Source organism: Lytechinus pictus, chromosome 17 (assembly GCF_037042905.1).
Source record: "Lytechinus pictus isolate F3 Inbred chromosome 17, Lp3.0, whole genome shotgun sequence".
Lineage (NCBI taxonomy): Eukaryota > Metazoa > Echinodermata > Echinoidea > Temnopleuroida > Toxopneustidae > Lytechinus > Lytechinus pictus.
In genome coordinates this window covers 27,648,420-27,676,407 of record NC_087261.1, presented here as the reverse complement: position 1 = coordinate 27,676,407, position 27,988 = coordinate 27,648,420, and the positions used below count along the sequence as shown (strand labels likewise).

Here is a 27,988-nt window from a genome sequence, read left to right as displayed (position 1 = left end):
TTGTCAACAGCCTTTAATTATTTACATTTCTTTATCGTCCAAAACCAGAAACTCAATACAGATGTCCAAGACCATTCTGAGCCTGTCCAGAGGGCCATCGAGGACGCCAACACACTCCTGAAGGCCAAGAGCGCCAAGCTCACCCAAGACGACCAGCGCGTCCTGCAGGAGAACTCCGACGAGCTCCGCACCCGCTACGACCGACTCAACAAGCACTCCTCCGAATGCGCCATCAAGGTGCCCCTTGCCGAGAACGACCTGGCAAAGATCGAGGAAGACTTCACGGAATTCGGAGACTGGTTGAGGTCCGCCGAGCAGGAGTTGGATGCGATCGTCAGGAACATCGCAACGGACGGGGAGCATCTGCAACAGCAGGTTGGAGAGCACAAGAAGTTTACGGACAACGTGGTGACACACTCGGCTGATCTGAAGTACACAGACAAGGGCGCTCAACAGTTCTTGAACTTCAGCAAGGTAAACAGTGACATTTACATGAAAAGACAAGCATGCTTGTTGTAGCACGTATGTCAACCTATTGCAACCCCATGTTCTGCCATGAGAGTACCCTATACTCTTCCTTGTGTCTGAGAGTTAACAACATTGTGCTCTTTTTACCTTTATTTCTCTTCAAACTGCAATTGGTCATCCACAAGTCGAATAGACTTCAGTAAGAAATATTGTGTGGTATACATGTACATATAATGAGTATTGCCTGTTGGTAAATAAAATGCTCACCTCTGAGCATTCTGATTTATTGTATGGTTTTAGTCACCATATGCTTGCTATATTGCAAATCATCATCTTTCAGCTTTCAATCTTTCAGTTTTCATCAGTTTTCAGGCCATGTTATGTTTGATCATATATCCAACATTTTAGCTGTATTTTCTCTCTCAACAGACCTACCGTGATTTCCTCAGGGAGTTCCGTAACAGAGTGGCTTCCCGGGAGTTTATGCGCTCCTTCCAGGAGAACAAGGAGAGTGGGGTCATCTTCCAGACACTCGCCGACTTCCACGCCCGCTACGAGCGGCTCAGGACAGCGTGCTTCGACCACGGTGACCTCTTGGGCAAGCTGGTGGAGAAGCACACCAAGTACTGGGGTCGCGTCGGAACGACGCAGGATTGGCTCCAGGGGGCCGACGACTCCTTGAGGGAAATCCTGAAGGAACCCATTTGTGCAGAGACGGTCTCCATCAGGAGACAGATTGAAAAGTTGGCCAATTTCAGGAAGGAGGTGGGCAGTCACCAGAAGGATGTGGATGGGGTCACAGAAGCGGGCGTTGACCTCAGCCAAGCCCAGCCTAACATCGGGCCTACTGTCGATAGGACCACGGGTGAGTTCCCGAAGGATGTTTCTTGTCTCTTGTTTTTCAGGAGTTAATTCAGACAACATTTTCTAATTGGTTAAAAAGTTATGAGTGCTGGTTCTGTATTGCAAAGTTTAGTTTAGGCACATGTAGGATGCTTAAGTTCAGGCAAATCAGTTGGTTGCAGTAGGGTAATTGATTTTCCATTTCAAAACATGGTCTTTTTCCTTTCTGAAAACCTGATGATCTTTAAACTTTGATTAAAATGAAAATTCTTCTTTTGTCATAGCAAATGTACAAATAAAAAATATGTATTCCTTTTGCAACGGGACATTGAATGAAATTTTTACATGAGAAGAAAAGAACGAAAACAGATTTTCCTTTGTGGATTGGCTAGACTGATCAGCCTTACCACTAGGAGTGCGAAGTACAGGGCAGTTGTTACTAATGTGGTTCATTGATTATTAACTGCATTTGCAGGGTATATGGCTACATGTACGAGCTCCTGGAAGGTCAGATCAGTGCTAACGATAAATATCACCATTATAATCGTCCCCATGCCCATCGTCACTATACACATCATAATCTCTTGTGATAAAGGATCAACAGAATACTAATGCTTGGACTATGTGCTGGCCACGCCCCAGAATATCGTCGTCTTCATCACCGTCGTCTCTGTTACTATTTAATGAATACTAATACCCTACCCTTGTCCCGTTCCTTATCAGGTGACATCGTGGATGACTATGAAGCCCTTCAAGCCCAGATCAACGACCGCTCCAACGCCCTTGAGGACGCACTGGCCAAGTCCCAGAACATCCACGACAACATCGACGAGCTGATGTCCTGGCTGGACAACAAGGAGAAGGATGTCCACATGATGAACAAAGGAACTGTGGTAGTGGTCAAGTCTGCGCCCATGGAGGAACAGATGAGTCAGGGCAAGGTAAGAGGGTTTACCCTTTAATGAATACAGATAGGGCCATTATCATTACTAGACCAATCTGTGTGTGAGCTTGGTTAAAAAATGGTCATGTTATTATTTACCAATCTGGACATGTCATCGATTAATAAAATGACCCGTTTCTAAGTGATACCTTGGAAGATACTTTGATATCTATCAGGTGATGTCTTGACAGAATACAGAGATGAAGTTAAAGATGAAAAAAAGAGTAAAACTTAGAGTTAATTTTGAGTTTGATGACATATTTTATGGTATTAACTCTTCTAGTTAATTGCCGAAAGTATATCCAACTCCCAATACATGTATGTGGAAGCGCCGTGTTGTAGCAGTTATAACTCTCGCCTTGTAATCAGAGGGTCGTACATGTATGTACGAATCCCACCATGGCCTAGCGTCCTTTGGGAAGGCATCAATCCATAATTTGCCACTCTCCACCCAGGTGGTATGTGGTAGGATGCGAAAGCCTATGTAGTATGCCTAGCAATTGAGCCTGGGAACTCTTGTTGGAATGCTCCCCAGGGAGTGGAGACAGTGCATACATTGTATGCGGGCATGCAAGGATCCGATGACCGGGATAATAATATATCTGTAAAGCGCTTAGAGGCGTCGTTCCGATGTGTTAAGGGCTATATAAATGCGGAATATTATTCTTCCTGAAATGATTAGCCTCTGTTTTCCAGTTCATATGAAAACTTTCAAAGTTCTGAAATTGCCAGCAATCACCCATAACTAATCCACTAGGCTTGCACGGAACAATGTGACATGGCCCTTAGGGAATCGCTCTTATGAGGTTATGATTATTAAGAAGTAGAAAATCTGATCAACCTTTTCCTTGCGGTTACTTTTTCTACTCAGATGATGGTGGATGAGATTGAGATCAAGAAACCTGTGCTGGAACAGATGGTGATGTCAGCAAACACCTTCGTGGAGAATTGTGCTCCAGAAGAGGGCATGATCATCAAGCAGAAGCTGGATGACCTCCATGCCAGATACAACCAGGTAGGAAAGACTGCATCAATGCAAAGTTATACATGTACATGTATATGAATTATATGCAAATTATATGTAAATTACATGGAAATTGTATCCATAAAGATTCAGATACAGTGTCACTACCAAGGTACATGTCTTTCTGGCATCAAGGTAAAGTAGTGACCAAGGAATGAAAGGACTTGATATGATTTCTTTGTAGGTCTCTGGGACGTCTAAGGACCACGGCCAACAGCTCTCTGGCCTCAAGGATAGACTGAATGACTTTGAGCGAGCCTTGGATGAGCTTGAAGATTGGCTCCTGCCCAAGATTGCCCGCGTCGAATCCAAGGAATTCATGACGCAGGAACTTCCACGAATCGGTGACGAGATCCAGGTGAGAATCCGACCCTTTCTTGTTGAATAATTTTTTATTTCTAATAGGTGCACATATAGTTTTACCAAGAATGCATATACAGGTGTAGCATTTCCATTAATTGGAATGTAGGATAAAAGATCTACATGTATGTCAATTAAATGCCTTGCTCACAGGCATACATGAAGCTACATGTACTGTGGCCGGGGATCGAACCCCGGATTTTTTAATGTCTAGTCAGGCTCCTGAGAACACTTAACTATGACACCTCCACAAAGTACATACTTTGTTGAATAGTGGCATAGTATTTTTTTTTGCTTTTCTGTGAGGTCATCTCATAAAAGATGCAAATAACGAACATGTACAATGATAAAAAACCTCCTGAAATTCTCTGAAAATAGTGGTGGCTGAAATGGGGTATTTATTTTACCTTGTCAATGGTCCTACCTTAAAATTAACAAAATATCTTCTATAAACCAGCAATGCCGCCAGGAGATCGACCAGCACCGCCCGCAGTACAAGGTGATCCATGACCTCGCCAACGAACTCATGAAGCATCCCAAGGCAACAGATGTGTCCGAGGTCAAGACTATGCTCAAGAACTGCGAGCTCAACTGGGACACCCTTGAGAATGCCCTTGCAAAGCGGTGAGTGAAGCGATAAAGGAAACTTTCTTCGGTTCATGATTTTGATAATACTGTAGGATTTATCTCGCGCACTTTATATAGGGCACTTTCCATCGTAAATAGTTGCTCTAGGTGCTTCAGAGCAAATAAGAAAAGCAATGAAAAAAAAATGCAATACAGGTTCAAATTTTACAATCAGTCCATAAAAAGGTTGTCAGCTGAAAGCACTCTTCTACAGGTTGCTCCTAAAACAAACATCAACCAGATTGAATTTTGAGGATGTTTCACTTCTTAGTAGAATATATTAATTTTCTACCAGTATTATTTTCGCTCACAATGTTTATCAGTGAATGGAAACACTGGTCTTTTGCTCGATTCTGTTACCAAGTGAGAGAGGAAAAAAAGTCATAAACACGCAACCACTGATGCAGACCTTTTAATGTCTGGGCTTCGAGTCACATGTGATTTTCCTATTCATTTGTGTGGTGCTTTGTGGCCCAGAGGATTAGTCTTCTGACGTTTGGCAAGAATTCATCCACATTGTGCTGCACTCAACCCAGGTGAGGTAAATGGGTACCTGGCAGGAATTTATTCCTTGAAATGCCACCGTGCTGTAAAAGGCTGCTTGGCTAATGTCAGGTTAATACTATCCAATTGAGCACATAGGGATGCATTTGGCAGTGATATATACTGTATAAGCATGTTGGTATTATTATTATTATTTGAAACAGGGCTGAGCAGTTTGACAGAAAGCAAGCCGCTGCCAAGAAGTTCAACACCTCCTTCAAGGAAACGACAGGATGGATTGACAATCAGTTGAGGAGGATTGATCAGATGGGTCCAGTCGCTAGGGATGCCGAGCAGCTCAAGAGACAGATCAGAGAGATTAAGGTATGTCAAGGCAGTGGCGTAATGGCCTAAAAGTTTTTGGGGTGCCAGACATGGCGTATGCTGCGAGCGAGCGAAGGGAGAAAGCAAAATTTTGACCTTTTTAATACAAAAAAAATCTTTAGTTTTCTATATTTATCAAATATTCAGAAAGTTATATCATATTTCACCCTTTTTCTCCTCTTTTTCTTCTCTGTACTTTTTATCGAATCATGATTTTTTTTTAGGGGGGGGGGGGGTCCATGGCCTCGAATTCCCCTATCTGTACGCCAGTATGTCAAAGCTATTGGTTTTTACCCAGAGGCCATATTCTGAACTCGGATTCTCGTTAAACTATGGTCTAATGTGCTTTAACTATGGATAGCCAATTGAGACACTAGTCTGCAACAGTGGAGGTTTAATTTGTTAGCAAATTTGGTTCCCAATTCAGTCATGACCGGGAATAATGTCTAAAATACATGTAGTTTTTTTCAATATTAAAGCATGGGGAAACAATACAAGAAACACAATAAAAATCAACTCTTAAAAGAATTTCATGAAAGGATTTGTCAGACCAGTTGTAGTACATGTCAGCCTATCAAAATCAGGGAAAGTTATCAGATCTGGCAAGTGTTTCATTGAAGCATTCATTAGATATTTCAGCCGGCAAAGTCTGTTAATGCAACAGTAACTGTGGCAGTAACTGTCGCATTCTAATGGGACGTGTGGTCTAGTGGTTAGAGCATTGGACTCATAATCGCTAGGTTGCGAGTTTGAATCCCAACTCTGCCATTGTCTCCACTTTAATAAAAAAGACCCAAGAGTAATATCTGCCATCTTTAAGGTCAGCCTCTATGACTGATTAACCTAGACGTAAAATGTTTCCTGTAATTGGTTATATACCAACTTGGCGTTTACCAGCAGAAAGCTGTTCTGCCGAGTTCCTACGTGATTTACCATAAATAGTAACCATAAAAAGATTCGGGACACCAGTGCTTCTCAGCCAATCGGGAATCAAGGAGAGTTATCCGGTCTGACCACTTGTCGGACAAAAAGAAAATTTTGATGAAACACTCTCCTGATCATCGCTCATGTTTTACTTGATTGGTTGTCATTTCTTCCCCCTTCCTGCAGCCCTTCCAAACTGAAGTCAAAGACTACAAACCCAGCATCGATGAGAACTGGCGATTCGGTACCGTCTACGATCGTTTGATCAGTGAAACTGAGGACACCATCAACACACGCACTCACTCCCGCTCGACTGAGATTGACGTCACCAAGCCGATTGATGCTAGACCCCCAACCTACGCCACTCCGGATTTCATCGAAGACAGTAAGAGGATCAAATATTGTATTTACAATATCTACTTACATGTACCTTGTTTTTTTTAAAGGATTCTTTTAATACTGACTTTCCAATGTTTGACAAAATCAGCTCCAGTCCATCTTCAAAAGTTGATATCAGAATAATCACCTTCCCGAAACTTGTGCTCGAGAAACAAATCACTCTTAATAGTTCCTGCCGCGAATACCCAATCTTATGGTTCCTGGAGGCTGTTTCATAAAGCTGTTCGTAAGTTAAAAGCGATTTTAAGAACGACTGTTGAACCTTTCTTATGCGCTAAATTATCACCAATGTACATTTTATGGTGAATATCATTTACATAAGAAATGACCACCAGTCGTTCTTACACTACAAACAGCTTTATGAAACACCCACCAGATATTTTTATTCAGCATCCCCCCAACTCAAGAACAATCTACCTCAATGTATAAAACAAGCACATTGAATCGTCAAATTCAAATCCATGTTCGAAACTTACTTTTTTTGTGAAATAGCCATTTCCCTTAGCATGTGCAGCCCCCTCATCTGTCTACCGTCTACTGTGAACTATACATGTGCTACTTAATTTTTGGCTGAAATTCCTTTTCTCGTTCTATTTTTCTCAAGTGCTTTTAGACATTTTTGTGATAAGTGCTGTACAAATATTGTTAATAATGATTATAAAAATGATTACTACAATGCACATGTAAAATTTGTTCACTTTTCTTTCCAGGTACATGTACATGTAGGTGTAACAGAATTGATTGTACATGTACCTTAGATGTAATACAATGTGGTATCTTAAATGTGCAATGCATACCATATCCCTTGGGCGTATGTTTTGAGAGTGTGATTTGATTGGCTCTGAGGTAATTTCATTTTGTTGACATTGGTATGTTACAGAGGACACCTTTGTTGATGTCCAGATGGCCGAGGTCCAAGAAGGCTACAAAGCCGTCCAGTTCGAGGTCTCAGAGCGCCTAGAGGACCTGGAACTCATGCTGCAGTTCCTGGAACGCTGTGGTGGAATCTTTGGCCTGCAGGACTGGGCCAACGAGACGGAGACCAAGCTCCATCAGCTGAAACCGACAAGCCGGAATGTGGAAGAGCTGGAGAGACAGATAGAGGCCTTCAAGGTATGGTGTCTTTGAAGCAATCTGAAATAAAGGAAAAAAACAATGTGATTTTTTTTTCAATCAGATCAGGGTCCTGTGTCATATAGTCTTGTTGTAATAGCAAATGTGTAGATTCTATACCAAGTTTACTATTAGCCAATCAAATCAAATGATTTCGGTAGTTTTTAACTGTTATTGCAATGTTATTATTATAACAAGTTTTATGAAACTGACCCATGATTGGGATTAACTTTAACATCACATCTAAAAGATTTTTGGCCAGAGTTTGGCTGGAAACCAGCAATGCCAGAATCTTTTTGTAAATTCCACATGCATCTGTTTTACAGATACATATCACAAGGCCCCGTTAAAACAAAATATTAAAAGGATTGTGTCTTTAAAGAGGTCTGAAATTTGAAATAAATAAAGAAATTTACTTTCTTTTGCAATGAAATTTGGAAAGAGACTTACCTGTCATCAAACAAATTCTTTTCAGAGTTCTTTGCAGAGTTCTTGAAATCGCGAAGTTAAGGAATTCTGATATTAGTTCATTTGTGCAGATCAATATTATCATCCATCATCTTTTCCCCACTTTCAGCCGATCTGCAAGGACATTGCTGACCACAGGGTCCCAGTCTCGGACGTGACAGTCCATGCCGAGCAGTTCATCCGCAACACCAAGGACAAGCTCACTCCGGAGCTTCAGACGGAGCTGACCGGTCTGGTGACAGAGCTACGGGACACCTATGAGAGGCTCCTCCGTGACAGCCAGGGATGGCAGAGAGAAGCCGAGGATACACTAGCTGCACTGAAGAAGGACAGAGATGAAACGGTAGGTGATGTCCTCAGCACAGAAGTGCCTCAAAGGCACTATCAAAATAAGAATTATGCATATTGTCATTGTGGCCATTAGTTGTCCTTCATCATTTTTGTCTCGCCTGCATAGCAGAGCGAGACTATAGGCGCCGCTTTTCCGACGGCGGCGGCGGCGGCGTCAACATCAAATCTTAACCTAAGGTTAAGTTTTTGAAATGACATCATAACTTAGAAAGTATATGGACCTAGTTCATGAAACTTGGACATAAGGTTAATCAACTATTACTGAACATCCTGCCTGAGTTTCAGGTCACATGACCAAGGTCAAAGGTCATTTAGGGTCAATGAACTTAGACCATGTTGGGAAAATTATTTTCAAAATCTTAACCGAAGGTTAAGTTTTTGAAATGACATCATAACTTAGAAAGTATATGGACCTAGTTCATGAAACTTGGGCAGAAGGTTAATCAAGTATTAGTGAACATCCTGCTCGAGTTTCAGGTCACGTGACCAAGGTCAAAGGTCATTTAGGGTCAATGAACTTTGGTCAAGTTGGGGGTATTTGTTGAATTACTACATGTATCATAACTTTGAAAATTTATGGATCTAGTCCATGAAACTTGGACATAAGGTCAATCAAGTATTAGTGAACATCCTGCCTGAGTTTCAGGTCACATGACCAAGGTCAAAGGTCATTTAGGGTCAATGAACTTTGGCCAAGTTGGGGGTATTTGTTGAATTACCATCATAACTTTGAAAATTTATGGATTTAGTTCATGAAACTTAGACATTAGGTTAATCAAGTACCACTGAATATCCTGTGAGAGTTTCAGGTCACATGACCTGATGACCATGGTCAATGGTCATTTAAGGTCAATGAACTTTGGCTGTGTTGGGGGTATATGTTAAATTACCATCCTAACTCTGAAAGTTTATGGATCTAGTTCATAAAACTTAGACATAAGAGTAATCAAGCATCACTGAACATCCCCTGTGAGTTTCAGGTCACAAAACCAAGTCAAAGGTCAGTTAAGGTCAATAAACTTAGGCCATGTTGGGGTAATTGTTGAAGTGCCATCATAACTTTGAAAGTTTATGGATAGAGTGAATGAAATGTGGACATGGGTGTAGTTGACAGTCTTAAGTCTCTGTTCAAATGTCATTTATGGTCAATGAACGTGGTATTATGTCATTATATGAATGATGTTTTTGTTAATGATTATTTTATAGTAGTTTTCAAAGTTAGCACTGCTGCTATATTAAATTGCGTAATGCAGGCGAGACTGCCAGAGGCGTTCCATTTGTTTTTTTGAAGGGGGGGGGGAGGAGTTGACACCATTTGGGTACTTACCCAGTAACAGGATTGTTTAATACCAAGAATGGAATCTTTTTTTTTTTACCTGCATTGTCTAATGTACTTTATACTCTACTTTTACTATCACCATACATGATTTGATTGGTACTTTCACCATCTTTGAAGTTAACACATTTTCATCACATTGTACTGCTCAATTCATTTCTCATAGATGTCCGTCGAGGAGAGAGTGAAGGAACTGATGCGAACTCTTCAGGACCTGCTGGACTGGGTATCGCAAGCCGAGAGACACCTTGGTTCAGAACAGCCCCAAGAAGAGGCCGTTCAACCTCTTACGAGACAGCAACAAGATCACCAGGTATGTGTCTCTCCTATTTAATAACTTGTTTTTTACGGGAAACTGTAATTTGAGCTGTTCTGGTCAGATTGCAGCCAAAGGTTTTTAAGTTACGTTCATTTGTTGGTTTACATCTAGGAATAAAGTTTATAGGATATATTTCATACTTTTATGCTTCTGTATAATCTGCTAAGGGCTCTGCAGCCTATCTCAAAGTTGAATTGATTTGTTTGAAAATAGTTTCTTTAGAGCATATTAATCCTTTCTTAAGTTAATGCATTTGGACCAAACATGTCAGGGCACTATTGGCAAAAGATTAATACAGTACATGTAATTAAACATCCTTTTGAATGTAGATAGTTGACCGTGCTTTTATAGTCAAACTGATGCAATATTGTCCGACCTTTAAATCATTGACCATTGTCTTTGAATGTATAACAGGTTTTGCATGAGAATATTCAGCAGCACCAGCAACCCATCCTGGAGGCTGCCCAGGATGTTGAGTCCCTAATCAAGCAGTTCCCGAAACGCATCGATGAACCAACCCAGAACAACCTTCGCAGCTCTGCCAATGACCTCAAGTCACGCTACAACGTCGTGAACTACCAGTCCACCAAACGCCAGACCAAGCTTGGCTCCCAGACCGAAGAAATCCAGAAGTATGCCGACGACGAGGGTGACTTTGAGAGATGGTTGATACAGGCGGAGAAGACCCAGGCGGATGTCCTGAAGAATGTGGGACGGGACCTTACTACTCTGAAGAAGCAGAACTCTCAACAGAAGTCATTCAATGAAGATGTAGTCAACCATGTTGCAGAGCTCCGTTTCATCAATGTTACAGGACAGAAATTCTTGGATTCTGCCAAGGTATTTGGTTCAGTAGATTTGGAAAACTTTCTTAGCAAAAATGATAATCCGTCAGCATATCCATGCAGTTCCTGCCAGCCTGCTGCCAAAAGATTAATGCTACAGTTTTCTTGCTGAATTCCTGTTGGTTAGTTTACAGAAGTTCCTTCTGAAGATTAAAGTCAACTTGAAAATGAGCTATATGTATGAACAAGATCGAAATAAGCTCAACCGTTTTTAGCATTTGTGTAAAGCTTGTTTTTTAACCCTTCTGGTGGTAAAGTGTTTGAAAATAAACATATGCTTTCCTTTGTTTCCTTTTAGGTCTACCGGCAAGAGCTTGCAGACTTCCGCAACAGCGTCCTGCCCCGGGACTTCATCCGTAGCTTCTCAGAGAATCCAAACAGCAATCTCATCCGTGACAAGATCGCTGACTTCAACCAGCGCTTTGACAGGTTGAAGCTGACGTCTGCCCAGCACCTGGAACTTCTCCAGGACCTAGTTGAGAGGCACACAGTCTACGTCAAGGCCAGTGATCGGGTCCTGGACTGGTTGCCCGGTGCTGAGGATACCCTCGGGACACTCCTCAGGGAACCCATCGCCGCGGAGCCAGCAAATGTCCAGAAGCAGATTGACAAACTTGAGGTAAGATACATGTAGACAACTATTTAGGAATTTGTATGAATGAAGTGTTTAATGTATTGTAATATTAACCATTTATAATATTACTTTCAGTACTTTTGATCTTGTTTGTCTGCAAGAAAATTTACAATTTTTTTCGTAGATTTAGTAGAGAATTCTCTAGCACTTCTGTTTTGTATTTTCTTTGAATCAAGATTCGAGTTTCGCTTGCAATTTTATTACTTTCATTTATTATTTCAACCCTTTTGAAAATTGCTTCACCCAATTAAAACTTTTTATATCAATGTATTTAAATATTTGCAAACAGACTCTTCGTGATGATGTCGTCCTGCACCTGAAGGATGTAGAGAATGTCAAGGACGCTGGCAATGAACTCCTAGAAGTCCAGGAGGAACTGCGACCCGAGGTCACCCGCAACGTCAACGACATCACCAAGCGCTACGATGACCTGAATGGTAAGATCGCTGCACGTCTGAACGAGCTCCAGGCTGCCCTGGCCAAGTGCACCAGTGTTCAGGAGAGCATGGACATGCTGCTTAGATGGCTGGATGAGTCTGAACGCAACGTTCACCAGATGGAGAAGGGGACGCTGATTGCCGTGAAGCGGGAGCCGCTCCTGGAGAATCTTCAGGAGCAGAAGGTAACAGAGACACTTTCAGACCCAACGATGCGGAGTGGAAAAGTTGTTACAAATGGGGAATGAAAGATTTACATGAAATTAAGGAGGGAAAGCAGAATATTAGTTTGGGCTACAATATTGTATGTAGGATGGGAAAGAGAGTTGGTGATTCAGATAAATATCTCGAGACCAAGAGAACTAGTAAGAGAAATATTAAGACCTCTGCTTCCAGAAAATCACTTGCTTCCTGTTTAGCAAGCGAACAAATTTCACTGAATTCCATGGGTGTATGTAAACTTTTGGCCTCAACTGTATATATTGTGCACAATCTGGCGATAACATAACTTTTATTCTGCAAGATCTGCGTGATGTAAAGAAAGTACTTTCATTCATTCACAGGTGATCATGTCGGACATCGAGAATCACATATCGGCAGTGGACGCAGTCAACACCCTGGCCCATCCCCTGATCCAATCCAGTGAGCCGAAGGAAGCCCGCCAGCTACAGTCCAAGCTCGACTCCATCAACGAACGCTACGGCAAGGTCGACACCAGGACCAAAGACCATGGCGTCCATCTTGATAGGCTTAGCCGCAGATTGTCCGACTTTGAGGAGGAGGTGGAGAATCTAGAGGATTGGCTGCTGCCCTCTGTTGACGAGCTGGAGTCTAAGCAAATTGCACAGCTTCCTCTTCCAGAGTTTGGCAGCAAATTGCAGGTAGGTTCGGAGACCAAGCTACTGGTTTCAGTGTTTTTACAAAGCAACCGCCTCCAGTCCCAATGTCCCATAATGTTTAGACCTGACCCATACGAATAGTTGTTCTTATGATTCTCTCAAGAGTAAGAGTGATTTCAATATTATTCATTTAAAACACTGTTTTGGGGATACAGATATTGAGGGAAGATATTGCAATACATGCGCCATGAAGGGTGATTGAATTGCGGTTCGACTCCAATGTCACAGATGATCACTATTTCATTAGATTCCTATTACCAACTCCTTCCTGTGTTCTGTTAGAGATATCATTTCATCTTTGATTTGTCAATGACTTCATGAGAATGCCATATGCTATTTAGCTATCAGCTCATTCAGATGGCAACGATTGTGCTTGGCTTTAGATGAAGTTGCTGCACCAACAAATGGACAGTCCAAAAGGATATTAGCGTATGTTTGATATTGAGATCGTTCTCGTTTGTTATCATTTTTCAGAGTGTCCGCAAGGAGACGGATGCACACAGGCCACCCTTGAAGAAGGTTCACCAGCTCGGTGATGAACTGATCAAAGACACCAAGGCCAAGGATACGTCCTATGTGACATCGGTCCTCAGCAACGTGGATGCCAACTGGAAGGCTGGCGAAAAGGCCTACAACACCAGGTAATGAACTCGAGTTTAATTCAATTTGTGATTTAACTATGGTGACACAAATGGCTAACAATAGAGGTTCAATATATCAGCTCATTTGACTCTCAAAACAATCTTAACTGTCTGGGAAGGATCAAAAAGATAGTTGTCTTCACCATTAAAGAATTTGGAACTACTGTACATGTACAGCAAACATAAGAAACTTACAATGTAAACAAAATTGACATTTTTGGCTTCCCGTAATTGTAGCACAGGCTGAGACCATGGTATAATTAAAAACCCGACTTCAGAAAATGAGCCTAAGTGATTATTAGCCCAGTGTTGTCCTTTAGGTATTGGTGTTAGGTCGATTTCTAGCTCAGTACAACACCAAATTTAAAGATAAACGCCAGTTGTAACAATTTCAAATTGAGTTTGTGCAGAATCCAATATAATGATAACCCAAGTGTCTGCATAAATGAAAACAACAAAATGTGTGTAAAAGAATTCTATAAGAATTCCCATCATTGCTTAAAAATTAGCAAAAAAAAGCTTGGGATTCAAGCAAAATGTCATGTATTTTGCTGATCAATAATCATAATACACTGTCCCACATGTGCTTATCTGTGGTTGCGATCTACAGTGTGAAAATTTTGTCTTTAAAATTAAGGTACATGTACATGTACATGTACACTGTAGTGCTGGGGCTTGTCTTGAACAGAATTCTGAACAAGCGACTAACCAACATCCCCTTCTTTCTTTTAATCCAAAGAAACAAACAACACGATGACCTCCAGAACACAACCAAGAAGTACCAGACTGACCGCAAAGATGTCCTGTATTGGCTTGACAACACGGAACGTCGCCTTGACCAGGTCCAGCCTCAGGCCATGGATGCCAACACTGTCCAGATCCTTCTCAAAGAGCTTAGGGTAAGTCCTCACTATTCTGAAGTCCTAGAGCTGGTTTACAAAGATTTAGGTGTGACTTACAAGTAGAGTCGCACTTAAATTCCTAGTTGCATGCCTAAAAGGCATCACCGTTTTGGTCAAATCATATCAACAGAATGCCTCCTAATATGGATTTGTCAGTAACATTGCGTGTTACATACATGTACATGTATCATGTAAGCGTTTGCATTTAAGCAGGTCTCTAGATCACACTTAATTGAAATGGAGTCGAATGTAGGTAGAAAAAGGTTTGGAGATATGACAATGATATACATTGTAAAAACTTCGTGAAATTGGACCTTAATTTCATAGCCAATATCAGCCCACGATACATGTTTATCATCTTTCATACCCAGACATTATCAATGATACTGTAGACATCCTGATTTTCCAAATGAGCTAGATATTACTTGGAAGTGCATATTATAATTTCCATGTAGTCTGTGTATATTAGCACAGCTCCTCCAGCCCAAGATTACAAGTTTAGTGTTGTTCATGTACGGTATTCACATTCACTAGATTTATTTTCATTCCTTTAATTGAAACAGCCATTGCAGAAGGAGATAACCGACCACAAACCCAAGATAGACAGTAATGCCAAGAATGGTCAGAAGCTAGACACGGTCATCCGTGACACCGTTCAACCGCTTCAGAGTGTCCCTCACTACCGTTCCACTGAGCTCGGAAGCATCGGGCAGCAGGACCAGGCTGGCAAGTTCCAGGAACCAGTTGAATTCATTGGTGAGAAGGTGTACAATGTTCTTCCCATTTCACTTCAGCTTCAGAATATTAGAGCCCCGGATATACACGTAACCCTTCCTGAGCTACATGTACATTACCTTAACAGTGAATCTATGGAGGAGTTTTGCATTGACTACATGTATTTGTAATCAACTCACAATAACTTATGATTAATTTATTGGTTTATTGTAAAGAAAAGCTTTGAGTGTACACTGTACAATGCGATGTGCATGTCACTATTGTTTATGTGTGTATGGATAATAGACTTGATGCACTAGGTGCATGCATGTGTAGTAAAAGAAATATGACTTGAGTTGGCAGTCCACTGTATACGACTTTAGTCAAACAAAATGGGCAAAGAGTTTAGATACACTGTAGAATCATACACTCTCTACTTGCCAATTAACAATATTGTTCCGTCACCGTATACAGGGGAGACGCCAGTCCAGAGCGAGGTCTATGATGTCAACAATCGCTACGACAATCTGAAACACCGCATCAACGCCACTTTGGAAGATATCGCCCTCTCGGAAGAATGGGTCAACAATCTGAACAAGGTCAACGGTGATAGTGAATGGGTCACTGCTTCTGACACCAAGATGGAGAGAGCGAGACCGATGGCCAACGACATTCCCACGCTGACCAAAGAGATTGACGTTTTCAGGGTGAGTGATAAAAGACAGTTCCTACTTCATTAAGATGTTCTATCACAGGTAGCAAGGGAATAAGAAGCGTTGTGGCCCAGTGGAGTACTCTCCAGACTTCGAAAGAGAGGGTCGTGGGATTAAATCCCATACACACACACACATACCACCCTACAACGTCCTATCTGCTTTAAGGTTTGTGTCTTGGTGTGTGGATACATTCGTGTTGATGTGCGAAGAAAGGGATACCTTTCCTCACCGTCAAGTACCCTCTAGTCATCCCAATTCTTTCTCCCTTCATGTTCCTGTCTAGGGCATCCACAGCGACGTCCGCGGCAGGCAACCGAACATCTCCGACACCGTCAATGGATCCGAGCTCTTCCTGCGGAAGAACAAGGACAGGCTCTCCCCCAAGCAGAACGAGGACCTGTCCCAAAAGTCCAGCGACCTTCGCGGAGAGTACGATGACATCTACAACAGGTCAGATGACTGGCTCAGGGAAGCCATCGACAGGCTGAACAGGATGGAGATGGACGAAGAACAAAGGGTAAGAACCACTTACACTTAACCTTTATGGGGTGTTGCAAGAAAAATGTAATCAGTTGCAAGTCAGTTTTAGTTCTGAAAATCAATCATAAGTCTTGCAATTATTTATGAATTTATTGTTGATCACTCGTCTGCTTCTACAAGTGTGAATTGATTTGTTTTGCTAGTCAAATTTAGGTCCCAAAATCAGTCATACATATATGTCTTGGAATTAATCGTCTGTGTCTTGTATCAACAAGAACAAATCGATTTGTTTATTCACAATTTATCTATCACTTGTAAAGCTCAAATTTGCAATTGATTGCAAATATTTTCTTGCAACATCTCCTTAGACTGCTTCATTTTCTAACACTAATAGGCTTTGTACAGTGACCACGTGGTTACTGTTACTGGGGCATCTAAAGGCAATTAATTCAATGATGTTATAATGTACTTGGTTTATCTCTTGTACAGTTTACAAATCAATTCATGAAGACGGTCAAAATTAAAGATCCCAAGTACTTTGAACTAAACATGGACTCTACTCAGAGTTTCATTCTTCAAGTTCTACTATTCTTCAAGTTCTACTGTACATGTATGTTCGTATATGTGTGAGTAATAGACTCTGTAATGTAAATATTTAGTACAGAATCTTTTTTTTTTAAAGAAGATGCTGTAAGATGAGGATGGATTTGTTGCTTGATTTTACAAATTTAAATGAGAACCATAAAAGCCTGATTCAGCTACTTATATGGCTGCATAGTAAGATTTGTACAGGTACAGTGTATTATTCGTTTCTGTTGCAAAATCTTTATTAATATATGATCTTTGTACTCCTCATCAACCTAAAGGTGCGACTTGAGACTGAGCTACGAGAGAAGGGCACCAAACTCCAGGATCTCTTGGATTGGTTGGTCAAGGCGGAACAGGCCTTAGCTGCACAACAGCCTCTCAATGAGAAGAGTCCGCAGGTCGTACAACAGTACACAACCCACAAGGTACTGAAATAACTTTAAACACCAACAAATGCAAATGCATGATTGGAATTATTGATCATATTTTGTGTGGCGTTTGTGGAGACCTTACGCATTGATTTCATCCACAGCTAAACGACCAATCAGGACGCATTGTTTAGAGGACAAACAATTACCTTGCCAATATAACCTTTATACGGTACATGTATGTGATTGCTCAATGCTCAAGTCTGAACTTGATTGGAATTGAGTGAATGAATATAATCCTCAAGCAACCTTGCTTGTCCTCCAATCGTGGAAATGCCTTGGTTTCTCGGTCCATGCGACGTCACATACAGAAGGTCCATTTCCAGAGTTGTATTTCCCTGTGACTTTCCACAACAAGGTTCATTGATTTCTACTGAGGAGATGAAAATGTTATCCTTATGAATTTTGAAGCTTCTGTATGAGGAACAGGGTGACAGGAGATTAACAACCTCACATTTTTTTCCAAAGAGATTTTTTTTCCAAAGAGAAACACCATCGTTATTGTGGGAACAGGACCCTTTATCATCAGTTGTGTCATGTTTTTTTGCAGCCTCTCCATGATGACATCCAAGCACATCAGCAGCCCATCCTGCAGTGTGTTGAGGACATCGAACAGCTCCTGAAGACACTCGGTGACAGGGTGGGCAAGACTGAGACCAAACGCCTCAGGGACGGTCAGGACGAACTCAGAGGGCGCTACGAGGCTGTCCATACACAGTCCCAAGACAGACTGAAGACATTGACCCAGGCCATCCAAGATCTTGAGAAGTTTGAGGTACCATTGATTCCTATAGCCATCAGATTCCAATTATTAAGCCAAAATTTGGGCTGTTTTCCAATCTGATTCTTGTTTTCTTTTTCAAGGTTTTTCTTTAGTATGCATGTCCATTCTATTTTGAATTATTTTATCTGTCTTCTTTGTCTCTTTCTTGTGTATCTCACATAGACAAAATAATGTACAGATATATTTCTGTTTATTTTGGACCAGTATTTTTCTTGACAGTGTACATATATCTAGTGTAGTAGGTTTCACGGTACACCATGTATGTACATGTACATATATCTAGTGTAGTAGGTTTCACTGTACACCATGTATGTACATGTACATATATCTAGTGTAGTAGGTTTCACGGTACACCATGTATGTACATGTACATATATCTATATATGTTTGGTCAATTTGTGTCATGATTTTGCAGAAAGTTCATGTGATTCTCATGAACTTTGCTTTAAAGTAATTGTTTTTTGTTTTGGATAATACATAGTTTTCTATGGTAACATTAATGTACTCAAAGCTGATAACCATGGGCTATACGATATGTTAACCCATTGCATACTTGAACTGGGTGATCCTTGCCCAAAGCCTATGGGAATTACAGTATTCAGTAGTCAACGGGTCAAGCTTTCCAAACTCTGCATGAAACTGATTATCTCTTGACAATAGAAAAGATGAGGCAAGTTAATATCAAGGTGAAATATGGGAACAAACATTCATTACTGTACTTCTCTGTTTGATTTCCTCAAGGTCGACTTCACTGAATTCACTGACTGGCTTCAAGCTGCGGAGCGCAAGATGGACAACTCCGAGCGCAACGTCGCCATCGAGCTCGTCCCACTCAAGCAGCAACAGGCCGACCATGCCGAGTTTGGCGAGGACGTCAACGATCAGAAGGGAGACCTGAAGTTCTTGAACAAAGGAGGACAGGCCTTCATTGATATGGCTAAGGTAAATCAAAAAGATGTTACAAACATTTTACATTTAACTATTGTATCATCGAGTTTTACATTGTTATCAGTGCAATTCAGTCTTCGGACTGCGAGAGTGGATATTTTCAATAAAATCTTCTGTTCGTCAATGGTGATTGTTGTGTATATCGTAATGATTCACTTTCGTTTGGGTGAAGAATTATATTAGAGCATTGTAACAGATTAATCAAAATACATGTAGAATTAAATTTTCAAAAATATTGTTTGTGTGTCTGTTAAGGAATTGTCCAGATTCCTCAAAGAAAATGTTTTTTTTCCTGTTGAGTGGCTGATGAGAGTCCATTTTGTATATGTATACCCTTACGGATAGGCTAATTTGCATATATTAAACAGGTTTTGAATAAAATTATAAAAGAAGCCTTGTTTGATACTTTACTTGAAGAATACAAAGAAATAAATAGCCTCACCAAATCATGTGTTTATTTCTTTAAAATTGTAATGTTTCCTTCCGTTTTACTAGGTCTATCGTCAAAGGCTTGCTGAATTCCGTAGCATCCTCCCCCGCCAGCAGAGCCGAGCCTTCCAGGAGGCTGCAGAGCCCAACATCATCCGCGGTCAGCTCACCGACATCAACGCCCGCTTCGACAAGCTCAAGCTTCGCTACGGCAAGCACCTGCGTCTCCTCAACGAGCTGGTTGCCAAGCACCAGCTTTATGCAGACAGCGTGGGTGGAGTCTCCACGTGGCTGGGTAACGCCGAGGCAACGTTGAGTAAGATGAAGAGCGAGCCGATCGGTGCTACCAAGGAAACCATCCTGAGACAAATTGAGAAGGCAGAGGTATGTGAATAGGCCTTTAGTGTACCTCATCTATCTTTTCAATGAATTTTCAATGTGCCCACTGTTTTGAAGTAAAGGTTTAAAGCCTATCCTTAGTTTAATGGTATGGCTATCACTATTCTAAATTATTACTATATGAAATTATGTGTATACCATATAAAGTTTATTATGTGGAGGATATCTAACAAAAAAACACACAAAAAAGGTAATGGCTGTGGTGGGCTGGGATTCTTGTTTTTTGATTGATTGATTGATTGAATTTATTCTTCTTCATTTCAAACAAATTTACAAAGTAAGTAGGAACAAATCAGAATATGAATAACAGAAATGAAAAAAAGGGAACTCACTGGAAAGCATCGCTTGTTTATGTGAGTCCCCTGGAATAAATAACAGATTAAAATTTATCAAATACAAATAGAAATTAACAATGTTCAATTGAAATATACTAATGGGGTCAAGCTTCGTATGTTTATGCACTATATAAAACTTAATACAATCATTACAACATAATCATACCCACGGTATACAAGAAAATATACAAAACAATGATTCAGATAGTGTTTATAAAATAAATTAGACAAGACAAGACGGAATATCAATAACAGGAGAAAAAAAAACAAAGACAGTGTGCAGAGGAGGACAAGGCAGGACAAAACAGGACAGAGAAACCACAAAAAACACTACAAAACAATCCAAAAGACCAATCCAAACAATCCAAAAGCCCTGCATCTGATGCAACCCCACCAGAAGAAGACAAATGAAGTGATTCCAGGCCCCCATTTCATGCAGAGTTGCGATTGATCCGATCAACGACAACTATGGAAAGCCAGCAACGTCAACATCTAAAATGCATGCTCGTTCAAAATATTTTCTAGATTGCTGTTTATTCATATACATGTATTCATTGCTTTCTTCGAAAGGCTTCTATTTGTTTACAAAGGACATTGTGCAAAATTCCTGTAGAAAAAAACATGACATTGATGGATTTCCATACATTTCCAAATGTTTTCTAGATTGCTGTTTACTCACATATTCATTGCTTTCTTCGAAAGTCTTCTCTTTCTTTACAAAGGACATTGTGCAAAATTCCTGTAGAAAAGAATATGACATTGATGGATTTCCATACATTTGAGGTTGATCGGATCAATCGTAACTCTTTGTAAGACAGGGCCCTGATTGATGCTTTCCCTTTTATACATGTATTTCATAGGAAGTATTACTGCATGTACCTTTCTCTTTACAATTTGTGTTTAGACTTTCCACCAAGACGTTGTTGCCCATGCCAGCGATGTTGAAAATGTGAAGGCCAATGGGGAAGAGCTCATAGGAACACAGCCGGCTGTTAAACAAAACGTTCAGAGAACAACAGGTAAAGATTGGTTTCTTCATTTTCAGTTGAAATGTATTCAAACTTTCTTCATTCTATCTATATGTACAGTACATGTATGATCAGTGAGTATTGATCACAGATTTGCATGCACACCCTTTCGCCAAGTTGTACATTCTCCCTGCGAACTCGCATTTAGATGTGCCCACCCGCTTTCTCTTTTCCTTGTATATTCAATTCCAGATAACTTTCCCAGCGATTGCTTATATTTAATTTTCTTGAGTTTGAAGAAGTCAGTGAAAGAGTAGTTGAGATGTTATCTGCTTTGTTATGTAAAGTAAAGACATTGAAGGAACATTCAGTTTTGACCAACATGAAGTTAAGCATACATGTACATGTACAGTATCTACAGTTCCACATCAACCCTTTGTCTTGTTTCTAACAGGAGACATCGTAAAGCGATATGACGCCCTTGAGATGGGTGTCAACGACTTCCTGGAGAAGCTCAGGGTGGCCCTAGCCAACACCCAGGGAGTCATGGAGAACCTTGACATGCTGGAGAAATGGCTGGACGAGGCGGAGAAGGAGCAGCACAAGCTGGAGAAAGGCACGGTGACTCCTGCTCGCAGGGAGCCCATCCTGGATCAGATTGAGAACAATAAGGTTAGTTGTAGGGGATTGGGATAGTGATGGTCAGAGATGGTGATGCTGATGGTGGTAGTGGCTTTGATGATGATGATGATGATGATGAAGACGATGTTGATGGTGGTGGTGATGATGGTGATGATAAAGGTGATGAAGACGATGTTGATGGTGATGATGATGGTGATGATGATGAAGATGATGAAGATGATGAAGAAGAAGATGATGATGGTGGTGGTGGTGATGATGGTGATGATAAAGGTGATGGTGGTGATGATGGTGATGATGATGATGGTCGTGGCCTAGCTGATGATGACAACAAAATTGCAATGATTATGATAAAGGTGATGGTGATGCTGACTTTGGTGATGATGATGATGATTACAATAATGATGGTGATCATAATGAAAACAATCATGATGTTATTGGCTTAGATTATGGTGATGATATTGATACAGTGATGTTTATCCAAATTATAAATAAGATTAGAATTAGAAAATGGGAATACTGTCATTTATTTTGATATCTAAAGAAAAACAATGCATTGTACAAAGGAATATTTGCCTTGATGCAATCATCTTTAAGGCAGCCTACATGACTTTGAAATATATTCATAACATTTATGAAAGCTGAATCTACCTGGTCTTCATATTCCCATGTATTTCAATGCAATAGATCAAGCAGGATCAGAAAGTAAGTTTTTACCAGAATCTATTGTGAAAACAAAGCATTATTATTTTTTTGTGTGATCTTTCCATGGTTCTGTCATCATTTTGTTTTAATTTCCATCTGTAAAAATGAATGCCAGTTTATACATGTATACAACATTCTGTTAAATTGAATTTCAGTTCTGTTTTTTTTCCGCCTGTGTTTGTAAAGCTTAATTTGTTTAGCTGTACATGTATGTATAGGAATTAGCAGAGTTTTCTTATTTATTGAGGCACTTGCAACTGTCTGTGCCACATCTTTATCAGAAATCCTCCTCAGCACCTTTCACAGTGACATTCTCACATTCCCCATTGTTTTGTGTGTGCTGCAGTGGGAGGATTAAATGTGAAAAGACGCTGAGTGAGATTCCCGCTAAAAAGATGTGGCTTTTGAGTTTGTGAAGGTGCCTTGTTAGAGTTCAGTTCTAAATGATCATTCCACTAGGATAGATATTCCTAGTACATGTACATACAGTATACCTAGTATTTTATTCTAAGTTAATTTGGTTTTTGCTTCATTCAATTTTAGATTGAACTCAAATGCATATGCAGTATATGTAAATGTTGGGTGGATGTACAATATAAGTCAATGAGTTTACTGTACATTGAGGCATGTTAGCATGTACAATTTTGTGTACATTTTTTTGTACATGCAGTACGTGTGGCTGAATGTATTATTAAGAATTAAAGCTGTGTTCCTTGTTCTTTTGCATATCTTTTTGACAATTATATTGTTCATGCAGAAATGTTTTTAGTTTATTTTAATGATACATGTACATGTAGATCATGTACATAAATTTTCCATTTATTGAAAACTCTAAATTGGAATGTACATGTAGATGTACATTTACATTTCATCTACAAAAGTGCACAAGTACGAGTTATACAAAATATATAGATCAATTTTATATTATCTTTAGTTAGTGATCCATTATTAATTCATTCAGAAATTTAGGATTTAATTTGTCATTTTGTTGTTACTTGTTATTTAATTAGCAAATTTTCTATTGAAATTCTGTTCAGGTACTTGCATACTGCTGTTAAATGTCTACATACATGACTATTTGTGCATGTTTGCATTTATGTTCACAGCTTTGTCACATGTCAGACTGATAAAATGGTTTGAGACTTTGAAGAATTTGATCCCAAGATTGCTCTGAAGTCTTACATTCTACATGTACTTGCATGCATTTCTGAATGGATGAAAATGTTAATTTTCCAAAATATTGTGATGTATTGTTATTCTCCATGATATACATGTATGACTATGATGATGAAGAAGATGTTGATGTTGATCATAATATTGATAATGATGATATAGATCTTACAATACTGTAAATATAATCATAAAAAAATAAGAATTGTGGTAATGAAAAAATTATGTTAATAATTATTTAGTATTGGAAGTTATAGTATTACAGTTCATGTACATGTAATTATTATAATCATAGTAATGTAAATGTAGTAGTAATGATACATAATGTTTATCCATCTTCTTCTACTATACATGTACTACCTCTTCTAAAGATAAAACATATGAATATTGAATATCGATATTAAATCAATTCCCTTATAACAGGTCCTCGAGGATGATATTGCCAGCCACCGCACACCCATCGACTCCGTCAATGTGGCCGCCAAGAAGCTCATGACGACCGTTCCACCCAACGAGGCAAAGCTTGTCCAGGAGAAGCTCAACCGGGTCAACGATCGCTACGGCAACGTGTCATCGGCTGCCAGGGACCACGGCGAAGGGCTAATGACCCTCAGCAAGAAGTTGTCCGACTTTGAGAAGGAGGTGGACGACTTTGAGGACTGGCTCCTGCCGGACCTGGAGACGCTGGAGTCGGAGGCTCTGATGAAGCAGGAGCTTTCCAACACGGCTAACACCCTCAAGGTGAGTACAGGAAGAGCTATCCTGGGGAGAATTTCATGGAGTGATTTCCACTGAGTAGACTTATTTGCCCTCAGCCAATCACATTCAAGTACAGTGTATTTGTAGTAATACATGTAGTAATATAATATATACATTTATAGAGAGCAGAAACTATTCCATAAAGTTTATATTCTACTGCGCTTTATAGGACTCCTAAAATGCATGTTATTATTAAATAGATGTGTTTGGGCTTTGATTTAAAGTTGTTTACGGATGGTGCTTTCCTAACTTCCAGGGATAAGCTATTCCAGAGCTTAGGGGCTTCACAGGCAAATGCTCTGACCAGCCACCTTGAACCCAAATGCTCCTACAATGATCCATACCAGCCTACCCCATTTGCCTTTGCCATATTATTATCAATTGCTTCTCTGAAACCGAATAAGGCACATTGGTAATTTGGAAGTTAGTCTTAGAGTACCGTCCTTTAGTCCTAGTCAAATATTGACTTGCACTACCTAATCCAGCCAAATGAAATCTTGGGTGAATTTCCTTCCCCTCTTACATGTAGGATATAAGCCGTCGACATGATGCCCACAAGCCACAGTACAGCCGCATCCACAAGCTTGCTGAAGCCCTCCTCTCTGATTCCAAGGCCAATGATACATCCTATGTCACATCGGTTGTCAACAATGTCGACAAGAACTACCTAGACTTTGAAGAGGCACTCAAAAAGAGGTAGGACTGATCGTATTTCACTTAACCCATTTGTAACTCCTGGAATGCTCATAGTCGTTGAATGGTTCCGCAGACATTTGCCCTGGTGACAATTGCTCTGCAATTAATGTCCACACACTAATCGAACAACCAATTCCTACACTGGAGTTAACTATACCCCATCCTAACCGTATCCATAAACCTAATTTAAAACCAACCCTACGACTTAGACAAAATCAAGCTTGGAGAATTTGCCACAGGAGCAAATGTTGTGTTGCACTTTGAATAGATTACACTGTAGCATTTTGCTACCAATTTGTAATTACTGAAAATGTCAGCAAGAACTGCATTGACGATGAAGAGTTGTTCAATATGAAGTACATGTAGTACTGATCATATCTTTCAAGTTGGCATACGGTTCATGCCTTGATCTTTATTTTTGTGGTAATGATCATAACTTTATTCAAACTTCAGTGAAACAAAGAACTAATGGTAACAATTTATTTATTTTTGTAATATCTGTAAAATACATGTACCTGAAAAGATGAGTAAGTTTAAATTTTGAATCACAGGAACAAAGACCTTGACCGAAAGCGAGATGCGGAGAAGAAGTACGGTGATCGTCACCGTGACACGACCCAATGGCTGACCGGTATGGAGCGCAAGGTCAACCAGCTTCCGGTCAGTGGCAAGGATCTCGCCACTGTCCAGAAACAGTTACAAGAGTCCAAGGTAATTGAAACTCCTGCAAAATGTATTACGTACATGTTGACTCTGTAGTACTTGAGAAGTAAATGCCCTATGGGAGATATGACATCAGAGATATCAATTTGATTTTGATTTCATTTACATGTATTTTCCATTAAAAAATATACAAAGTCAAGAATATACAAACAAACATTACAAAGTGTAAAAAATGAGACATTATACATATGACGTATCATATACATACTTTAAAAAAAAAAAAAAAATACACAGCAGTTCGTTATATGTACTGTATATATATATATCAGGAAAATTGGATGCCCATGAAAGCAATGTGCTTGTTAAGTTGGGTCACCCCAAAAAAGTATATTAATTGGTGAATGATAGAAAACAAAATACAGTTATTTGAAATACTGAACGGATAAAACTTCTATCAATGATAAAGATATATTGCATTTATATGATACTTAGAACTAAAAAACCATTTCAATTTCTTTATTTGTAATCAACCCCAATCAAATATGAGTGCCTGATCATTGATACATAAAGAATGCCCAAGAACATCTTTTTTAGATTTAACTGTGAAGTATTTTATAACATGGTCTGATTTATTATTTTTTGTAGGCCTCTTTTCAAACAATTCTAACATCCCTGCATGTGCAATGACTTGACCAAAACACATTTACATGATTCATCAAAGACTGTATAACCTGTTTATAAAAGAAAGAAAAGTCCACCTTCACAGGCATAACTTCTTTATGGACATGTGTTTCCATACAAAAGACATGATTCAATGTGGAATGGAAGCAGGAAGTGATTTTTGAAGACAGATCGTCCAGTGGAGCACATTTTTAAGCACTTCTTGAGCCCAGTTGAATGGTGAGATGCCAATTACCAAATGGATTGGCTTGAATTTACATGCTGTAGTATTTGCAGACAGGTTGTTTCTTGAGCAGTTCTTACTTAACTTTTGCTCCATTTTCACCCTGACAGCCAATCCAGGAAGAGGTAATTGGATACAAACCCAGCATCGACACCTGCAACAAGCTTGGCCACACCTACGACTCGGTCATCAGGGAGACTGACCAACCCATCGTGGCCCAACCTCACATCCGGTCTCTCCAGGCCACCATGCCCAAAGGCGGACAGGTCAAGCAGTCAGTGGTTGATCTGGACAAGAGTGGCATCTATCAAGAAGGTAAGGGGTCCTCCCTTCATGAATTCTGTGACAAATTTGCGCTTGACCAATCAGATAGCCCCATTTTAGTCGCTTAGAGCATTAGCTTTTGAATTGCCATTTATGAGTTGTTATGAAAAGGAGCCCTGGTCCTAAAACGTGAGTCCATTCCAGTGAAAAGTAGATGTGAATAATTTGTAAAAAAATAAAATAAATACCTGTATGGCATAACAACTGGAATAGTTGTTTATGCAGTATGGTTCTTGTACTGTTTTTGTACCATACATGTACATGTACATGTATGTTCTTGTATGAAGAAGAGAAGTGACTCATTCAATGATGTAAAAATGACTACTTTGGACTCTTGTTTTTCTTCTTCTCCAAAATAAAGATGAGACACCAACAGAGCGTCAACTCTCAGACGTCAACCGCCGCTACGATGACCTCTTGAAGAACATGCAGTTCCGCATCGATGACCTCAACCTGACACGGCAGTACATCGAGCGTGATGGGAAGGTCGGTGAGCAGCTGGAATGGGTGACGGCTACAGAGACCAAACTAGCGAGGTCCGAGCCCCGTATCCCAGCTACGGAGATCGAACCTCTGGAGAAGGAGATTGAAAATCTTGAGGTGAGAGCTTGGTCTTAAGTCCCAAAATTTAGTTATTAATCATAGAGCAGAGTTTTACAATCAATTGCATGGATCATATACATGTATCTGCAGGTCCCTAAATTCTGTATTCATCCATCCTCAAATTACCTCCATTTTTACCCAACTTCATCGAATACTTACTAGAGCAGTAATTAAAAAAAACCCATTAGGGTCGACAGTGCATAATTCATATAAAAGTCATTTCCTAAAAATCTACTTGAAGACTTACATTTGCATGTTCTACGATGTGTATTTATTCAGTCACCAACAGAAACGATCAAACAGCCTTTCACAAATTTGGAAATCTCAATTGCTAAA

The 27,988-nt window shown here is 40.0% G+C and overlaps 1 protein-coding gene across 1 annotated transcript in view; it reads left to right on the top strand.

The window, feature by feature from the left end:
* Positions 1-27,988, top strand: part of LOC129280924 (uncharacterized) — a 299,775-nt gene that overhangs the window by 109,519 nt on the left and 162,268 nt on the right. Inside the window, exons 87-117 of the mRNA XM_064112511.1 lie at positions 49-474; positions 898-1,333; positions 2,035-2,252; positions 3,126-3,269; positions 3,463-3,636; positions 4,096-4,262; positions 4,973-5,132; positions 6,243-6,441; positions 7,336-7,568; positions 8,146-8,379; positions 9,890-10,036; positions 10,457-10,882; positions 11,186-11,506; positions 11,811-12,143; positions 12,522-12,839; positions 13,332-13,498; positions 14,238-14,397; positions 14,964-15,156; positions 15,589-15,821; positions 16,114-16,347; positions 17,177-17,323; positions 17,877-18,101; positions 18,852-19,052; positions 19,554-19,871; positions 21,126-21,240; positions 21,644-21,861; positions 24,127-24,444; positions 24,992-25,158; positions 25,710-25,869; positions 26,836-27,040; positions 27,411-27,649. Coding sequence (XP_063968581.1) covers positions 49-474; positions 898-1,333; positions 2,035-2,252; positions 3,126-3,269; positions 3,463-3,636; positions 4,096-4,262; positions 4,973-5,132; positions 6,243-6,441; positions 7,336-7,568; positions 8,146-8,379; positions 9,890-10,036; positions 10,457-10,882; positions 11,186-11,506; positions 11,811-12,143; positions 12,522-12,839; positions 13,332-13,498; positions 14,238-14,397; positions 14,964-15,156; positions 15,589-15,821; positions 16,114-16,347; positions 17,177-17,323; positions 17,877-18,101; positions 18,852-19,052; positions 19,554-19,871; positions 21,126-21,240; positions 21,644-21,861; positions 24,127-24,444; positions 24,992-25,158; positions 25,710-25,869; positions 26,836-27,040; positions 27,411-27,649 — 7,236 coding nt within the window. The remainder of the gene's footprint in view (positions 1-48; positions 475-897; positions 1,334-2,034; positions 2,253-3,125; positions 3,270-3,462; positions 3,637-4,095; positions 4,263-4,972; positions 5,133-6,242; positions 6,442-7,335; positions 7,569-8,145; positions 8,380-9,889; positions 10,037-10,456; positions 10,883-11,185; positions 11,507-11,810; positions 12,144-12,521; positions 12,840-13,331; positions 13,499-14,237; positions 14,398-14,963; positions 15,157-15,588; positions 15,822-16,113; positions 16,348-17,176; positions 17,324-17,876; positions 18,102-18,851; positions 19,053-19,553; positions 19,872-21,125; positions 21,241-21,643; positions 21,862-24,126; positions 24,445-24,991; positions 25,159-25,709; positions 25,870-26,835; positions 27,041-27,410; positions 27,650-27,988) is intronic.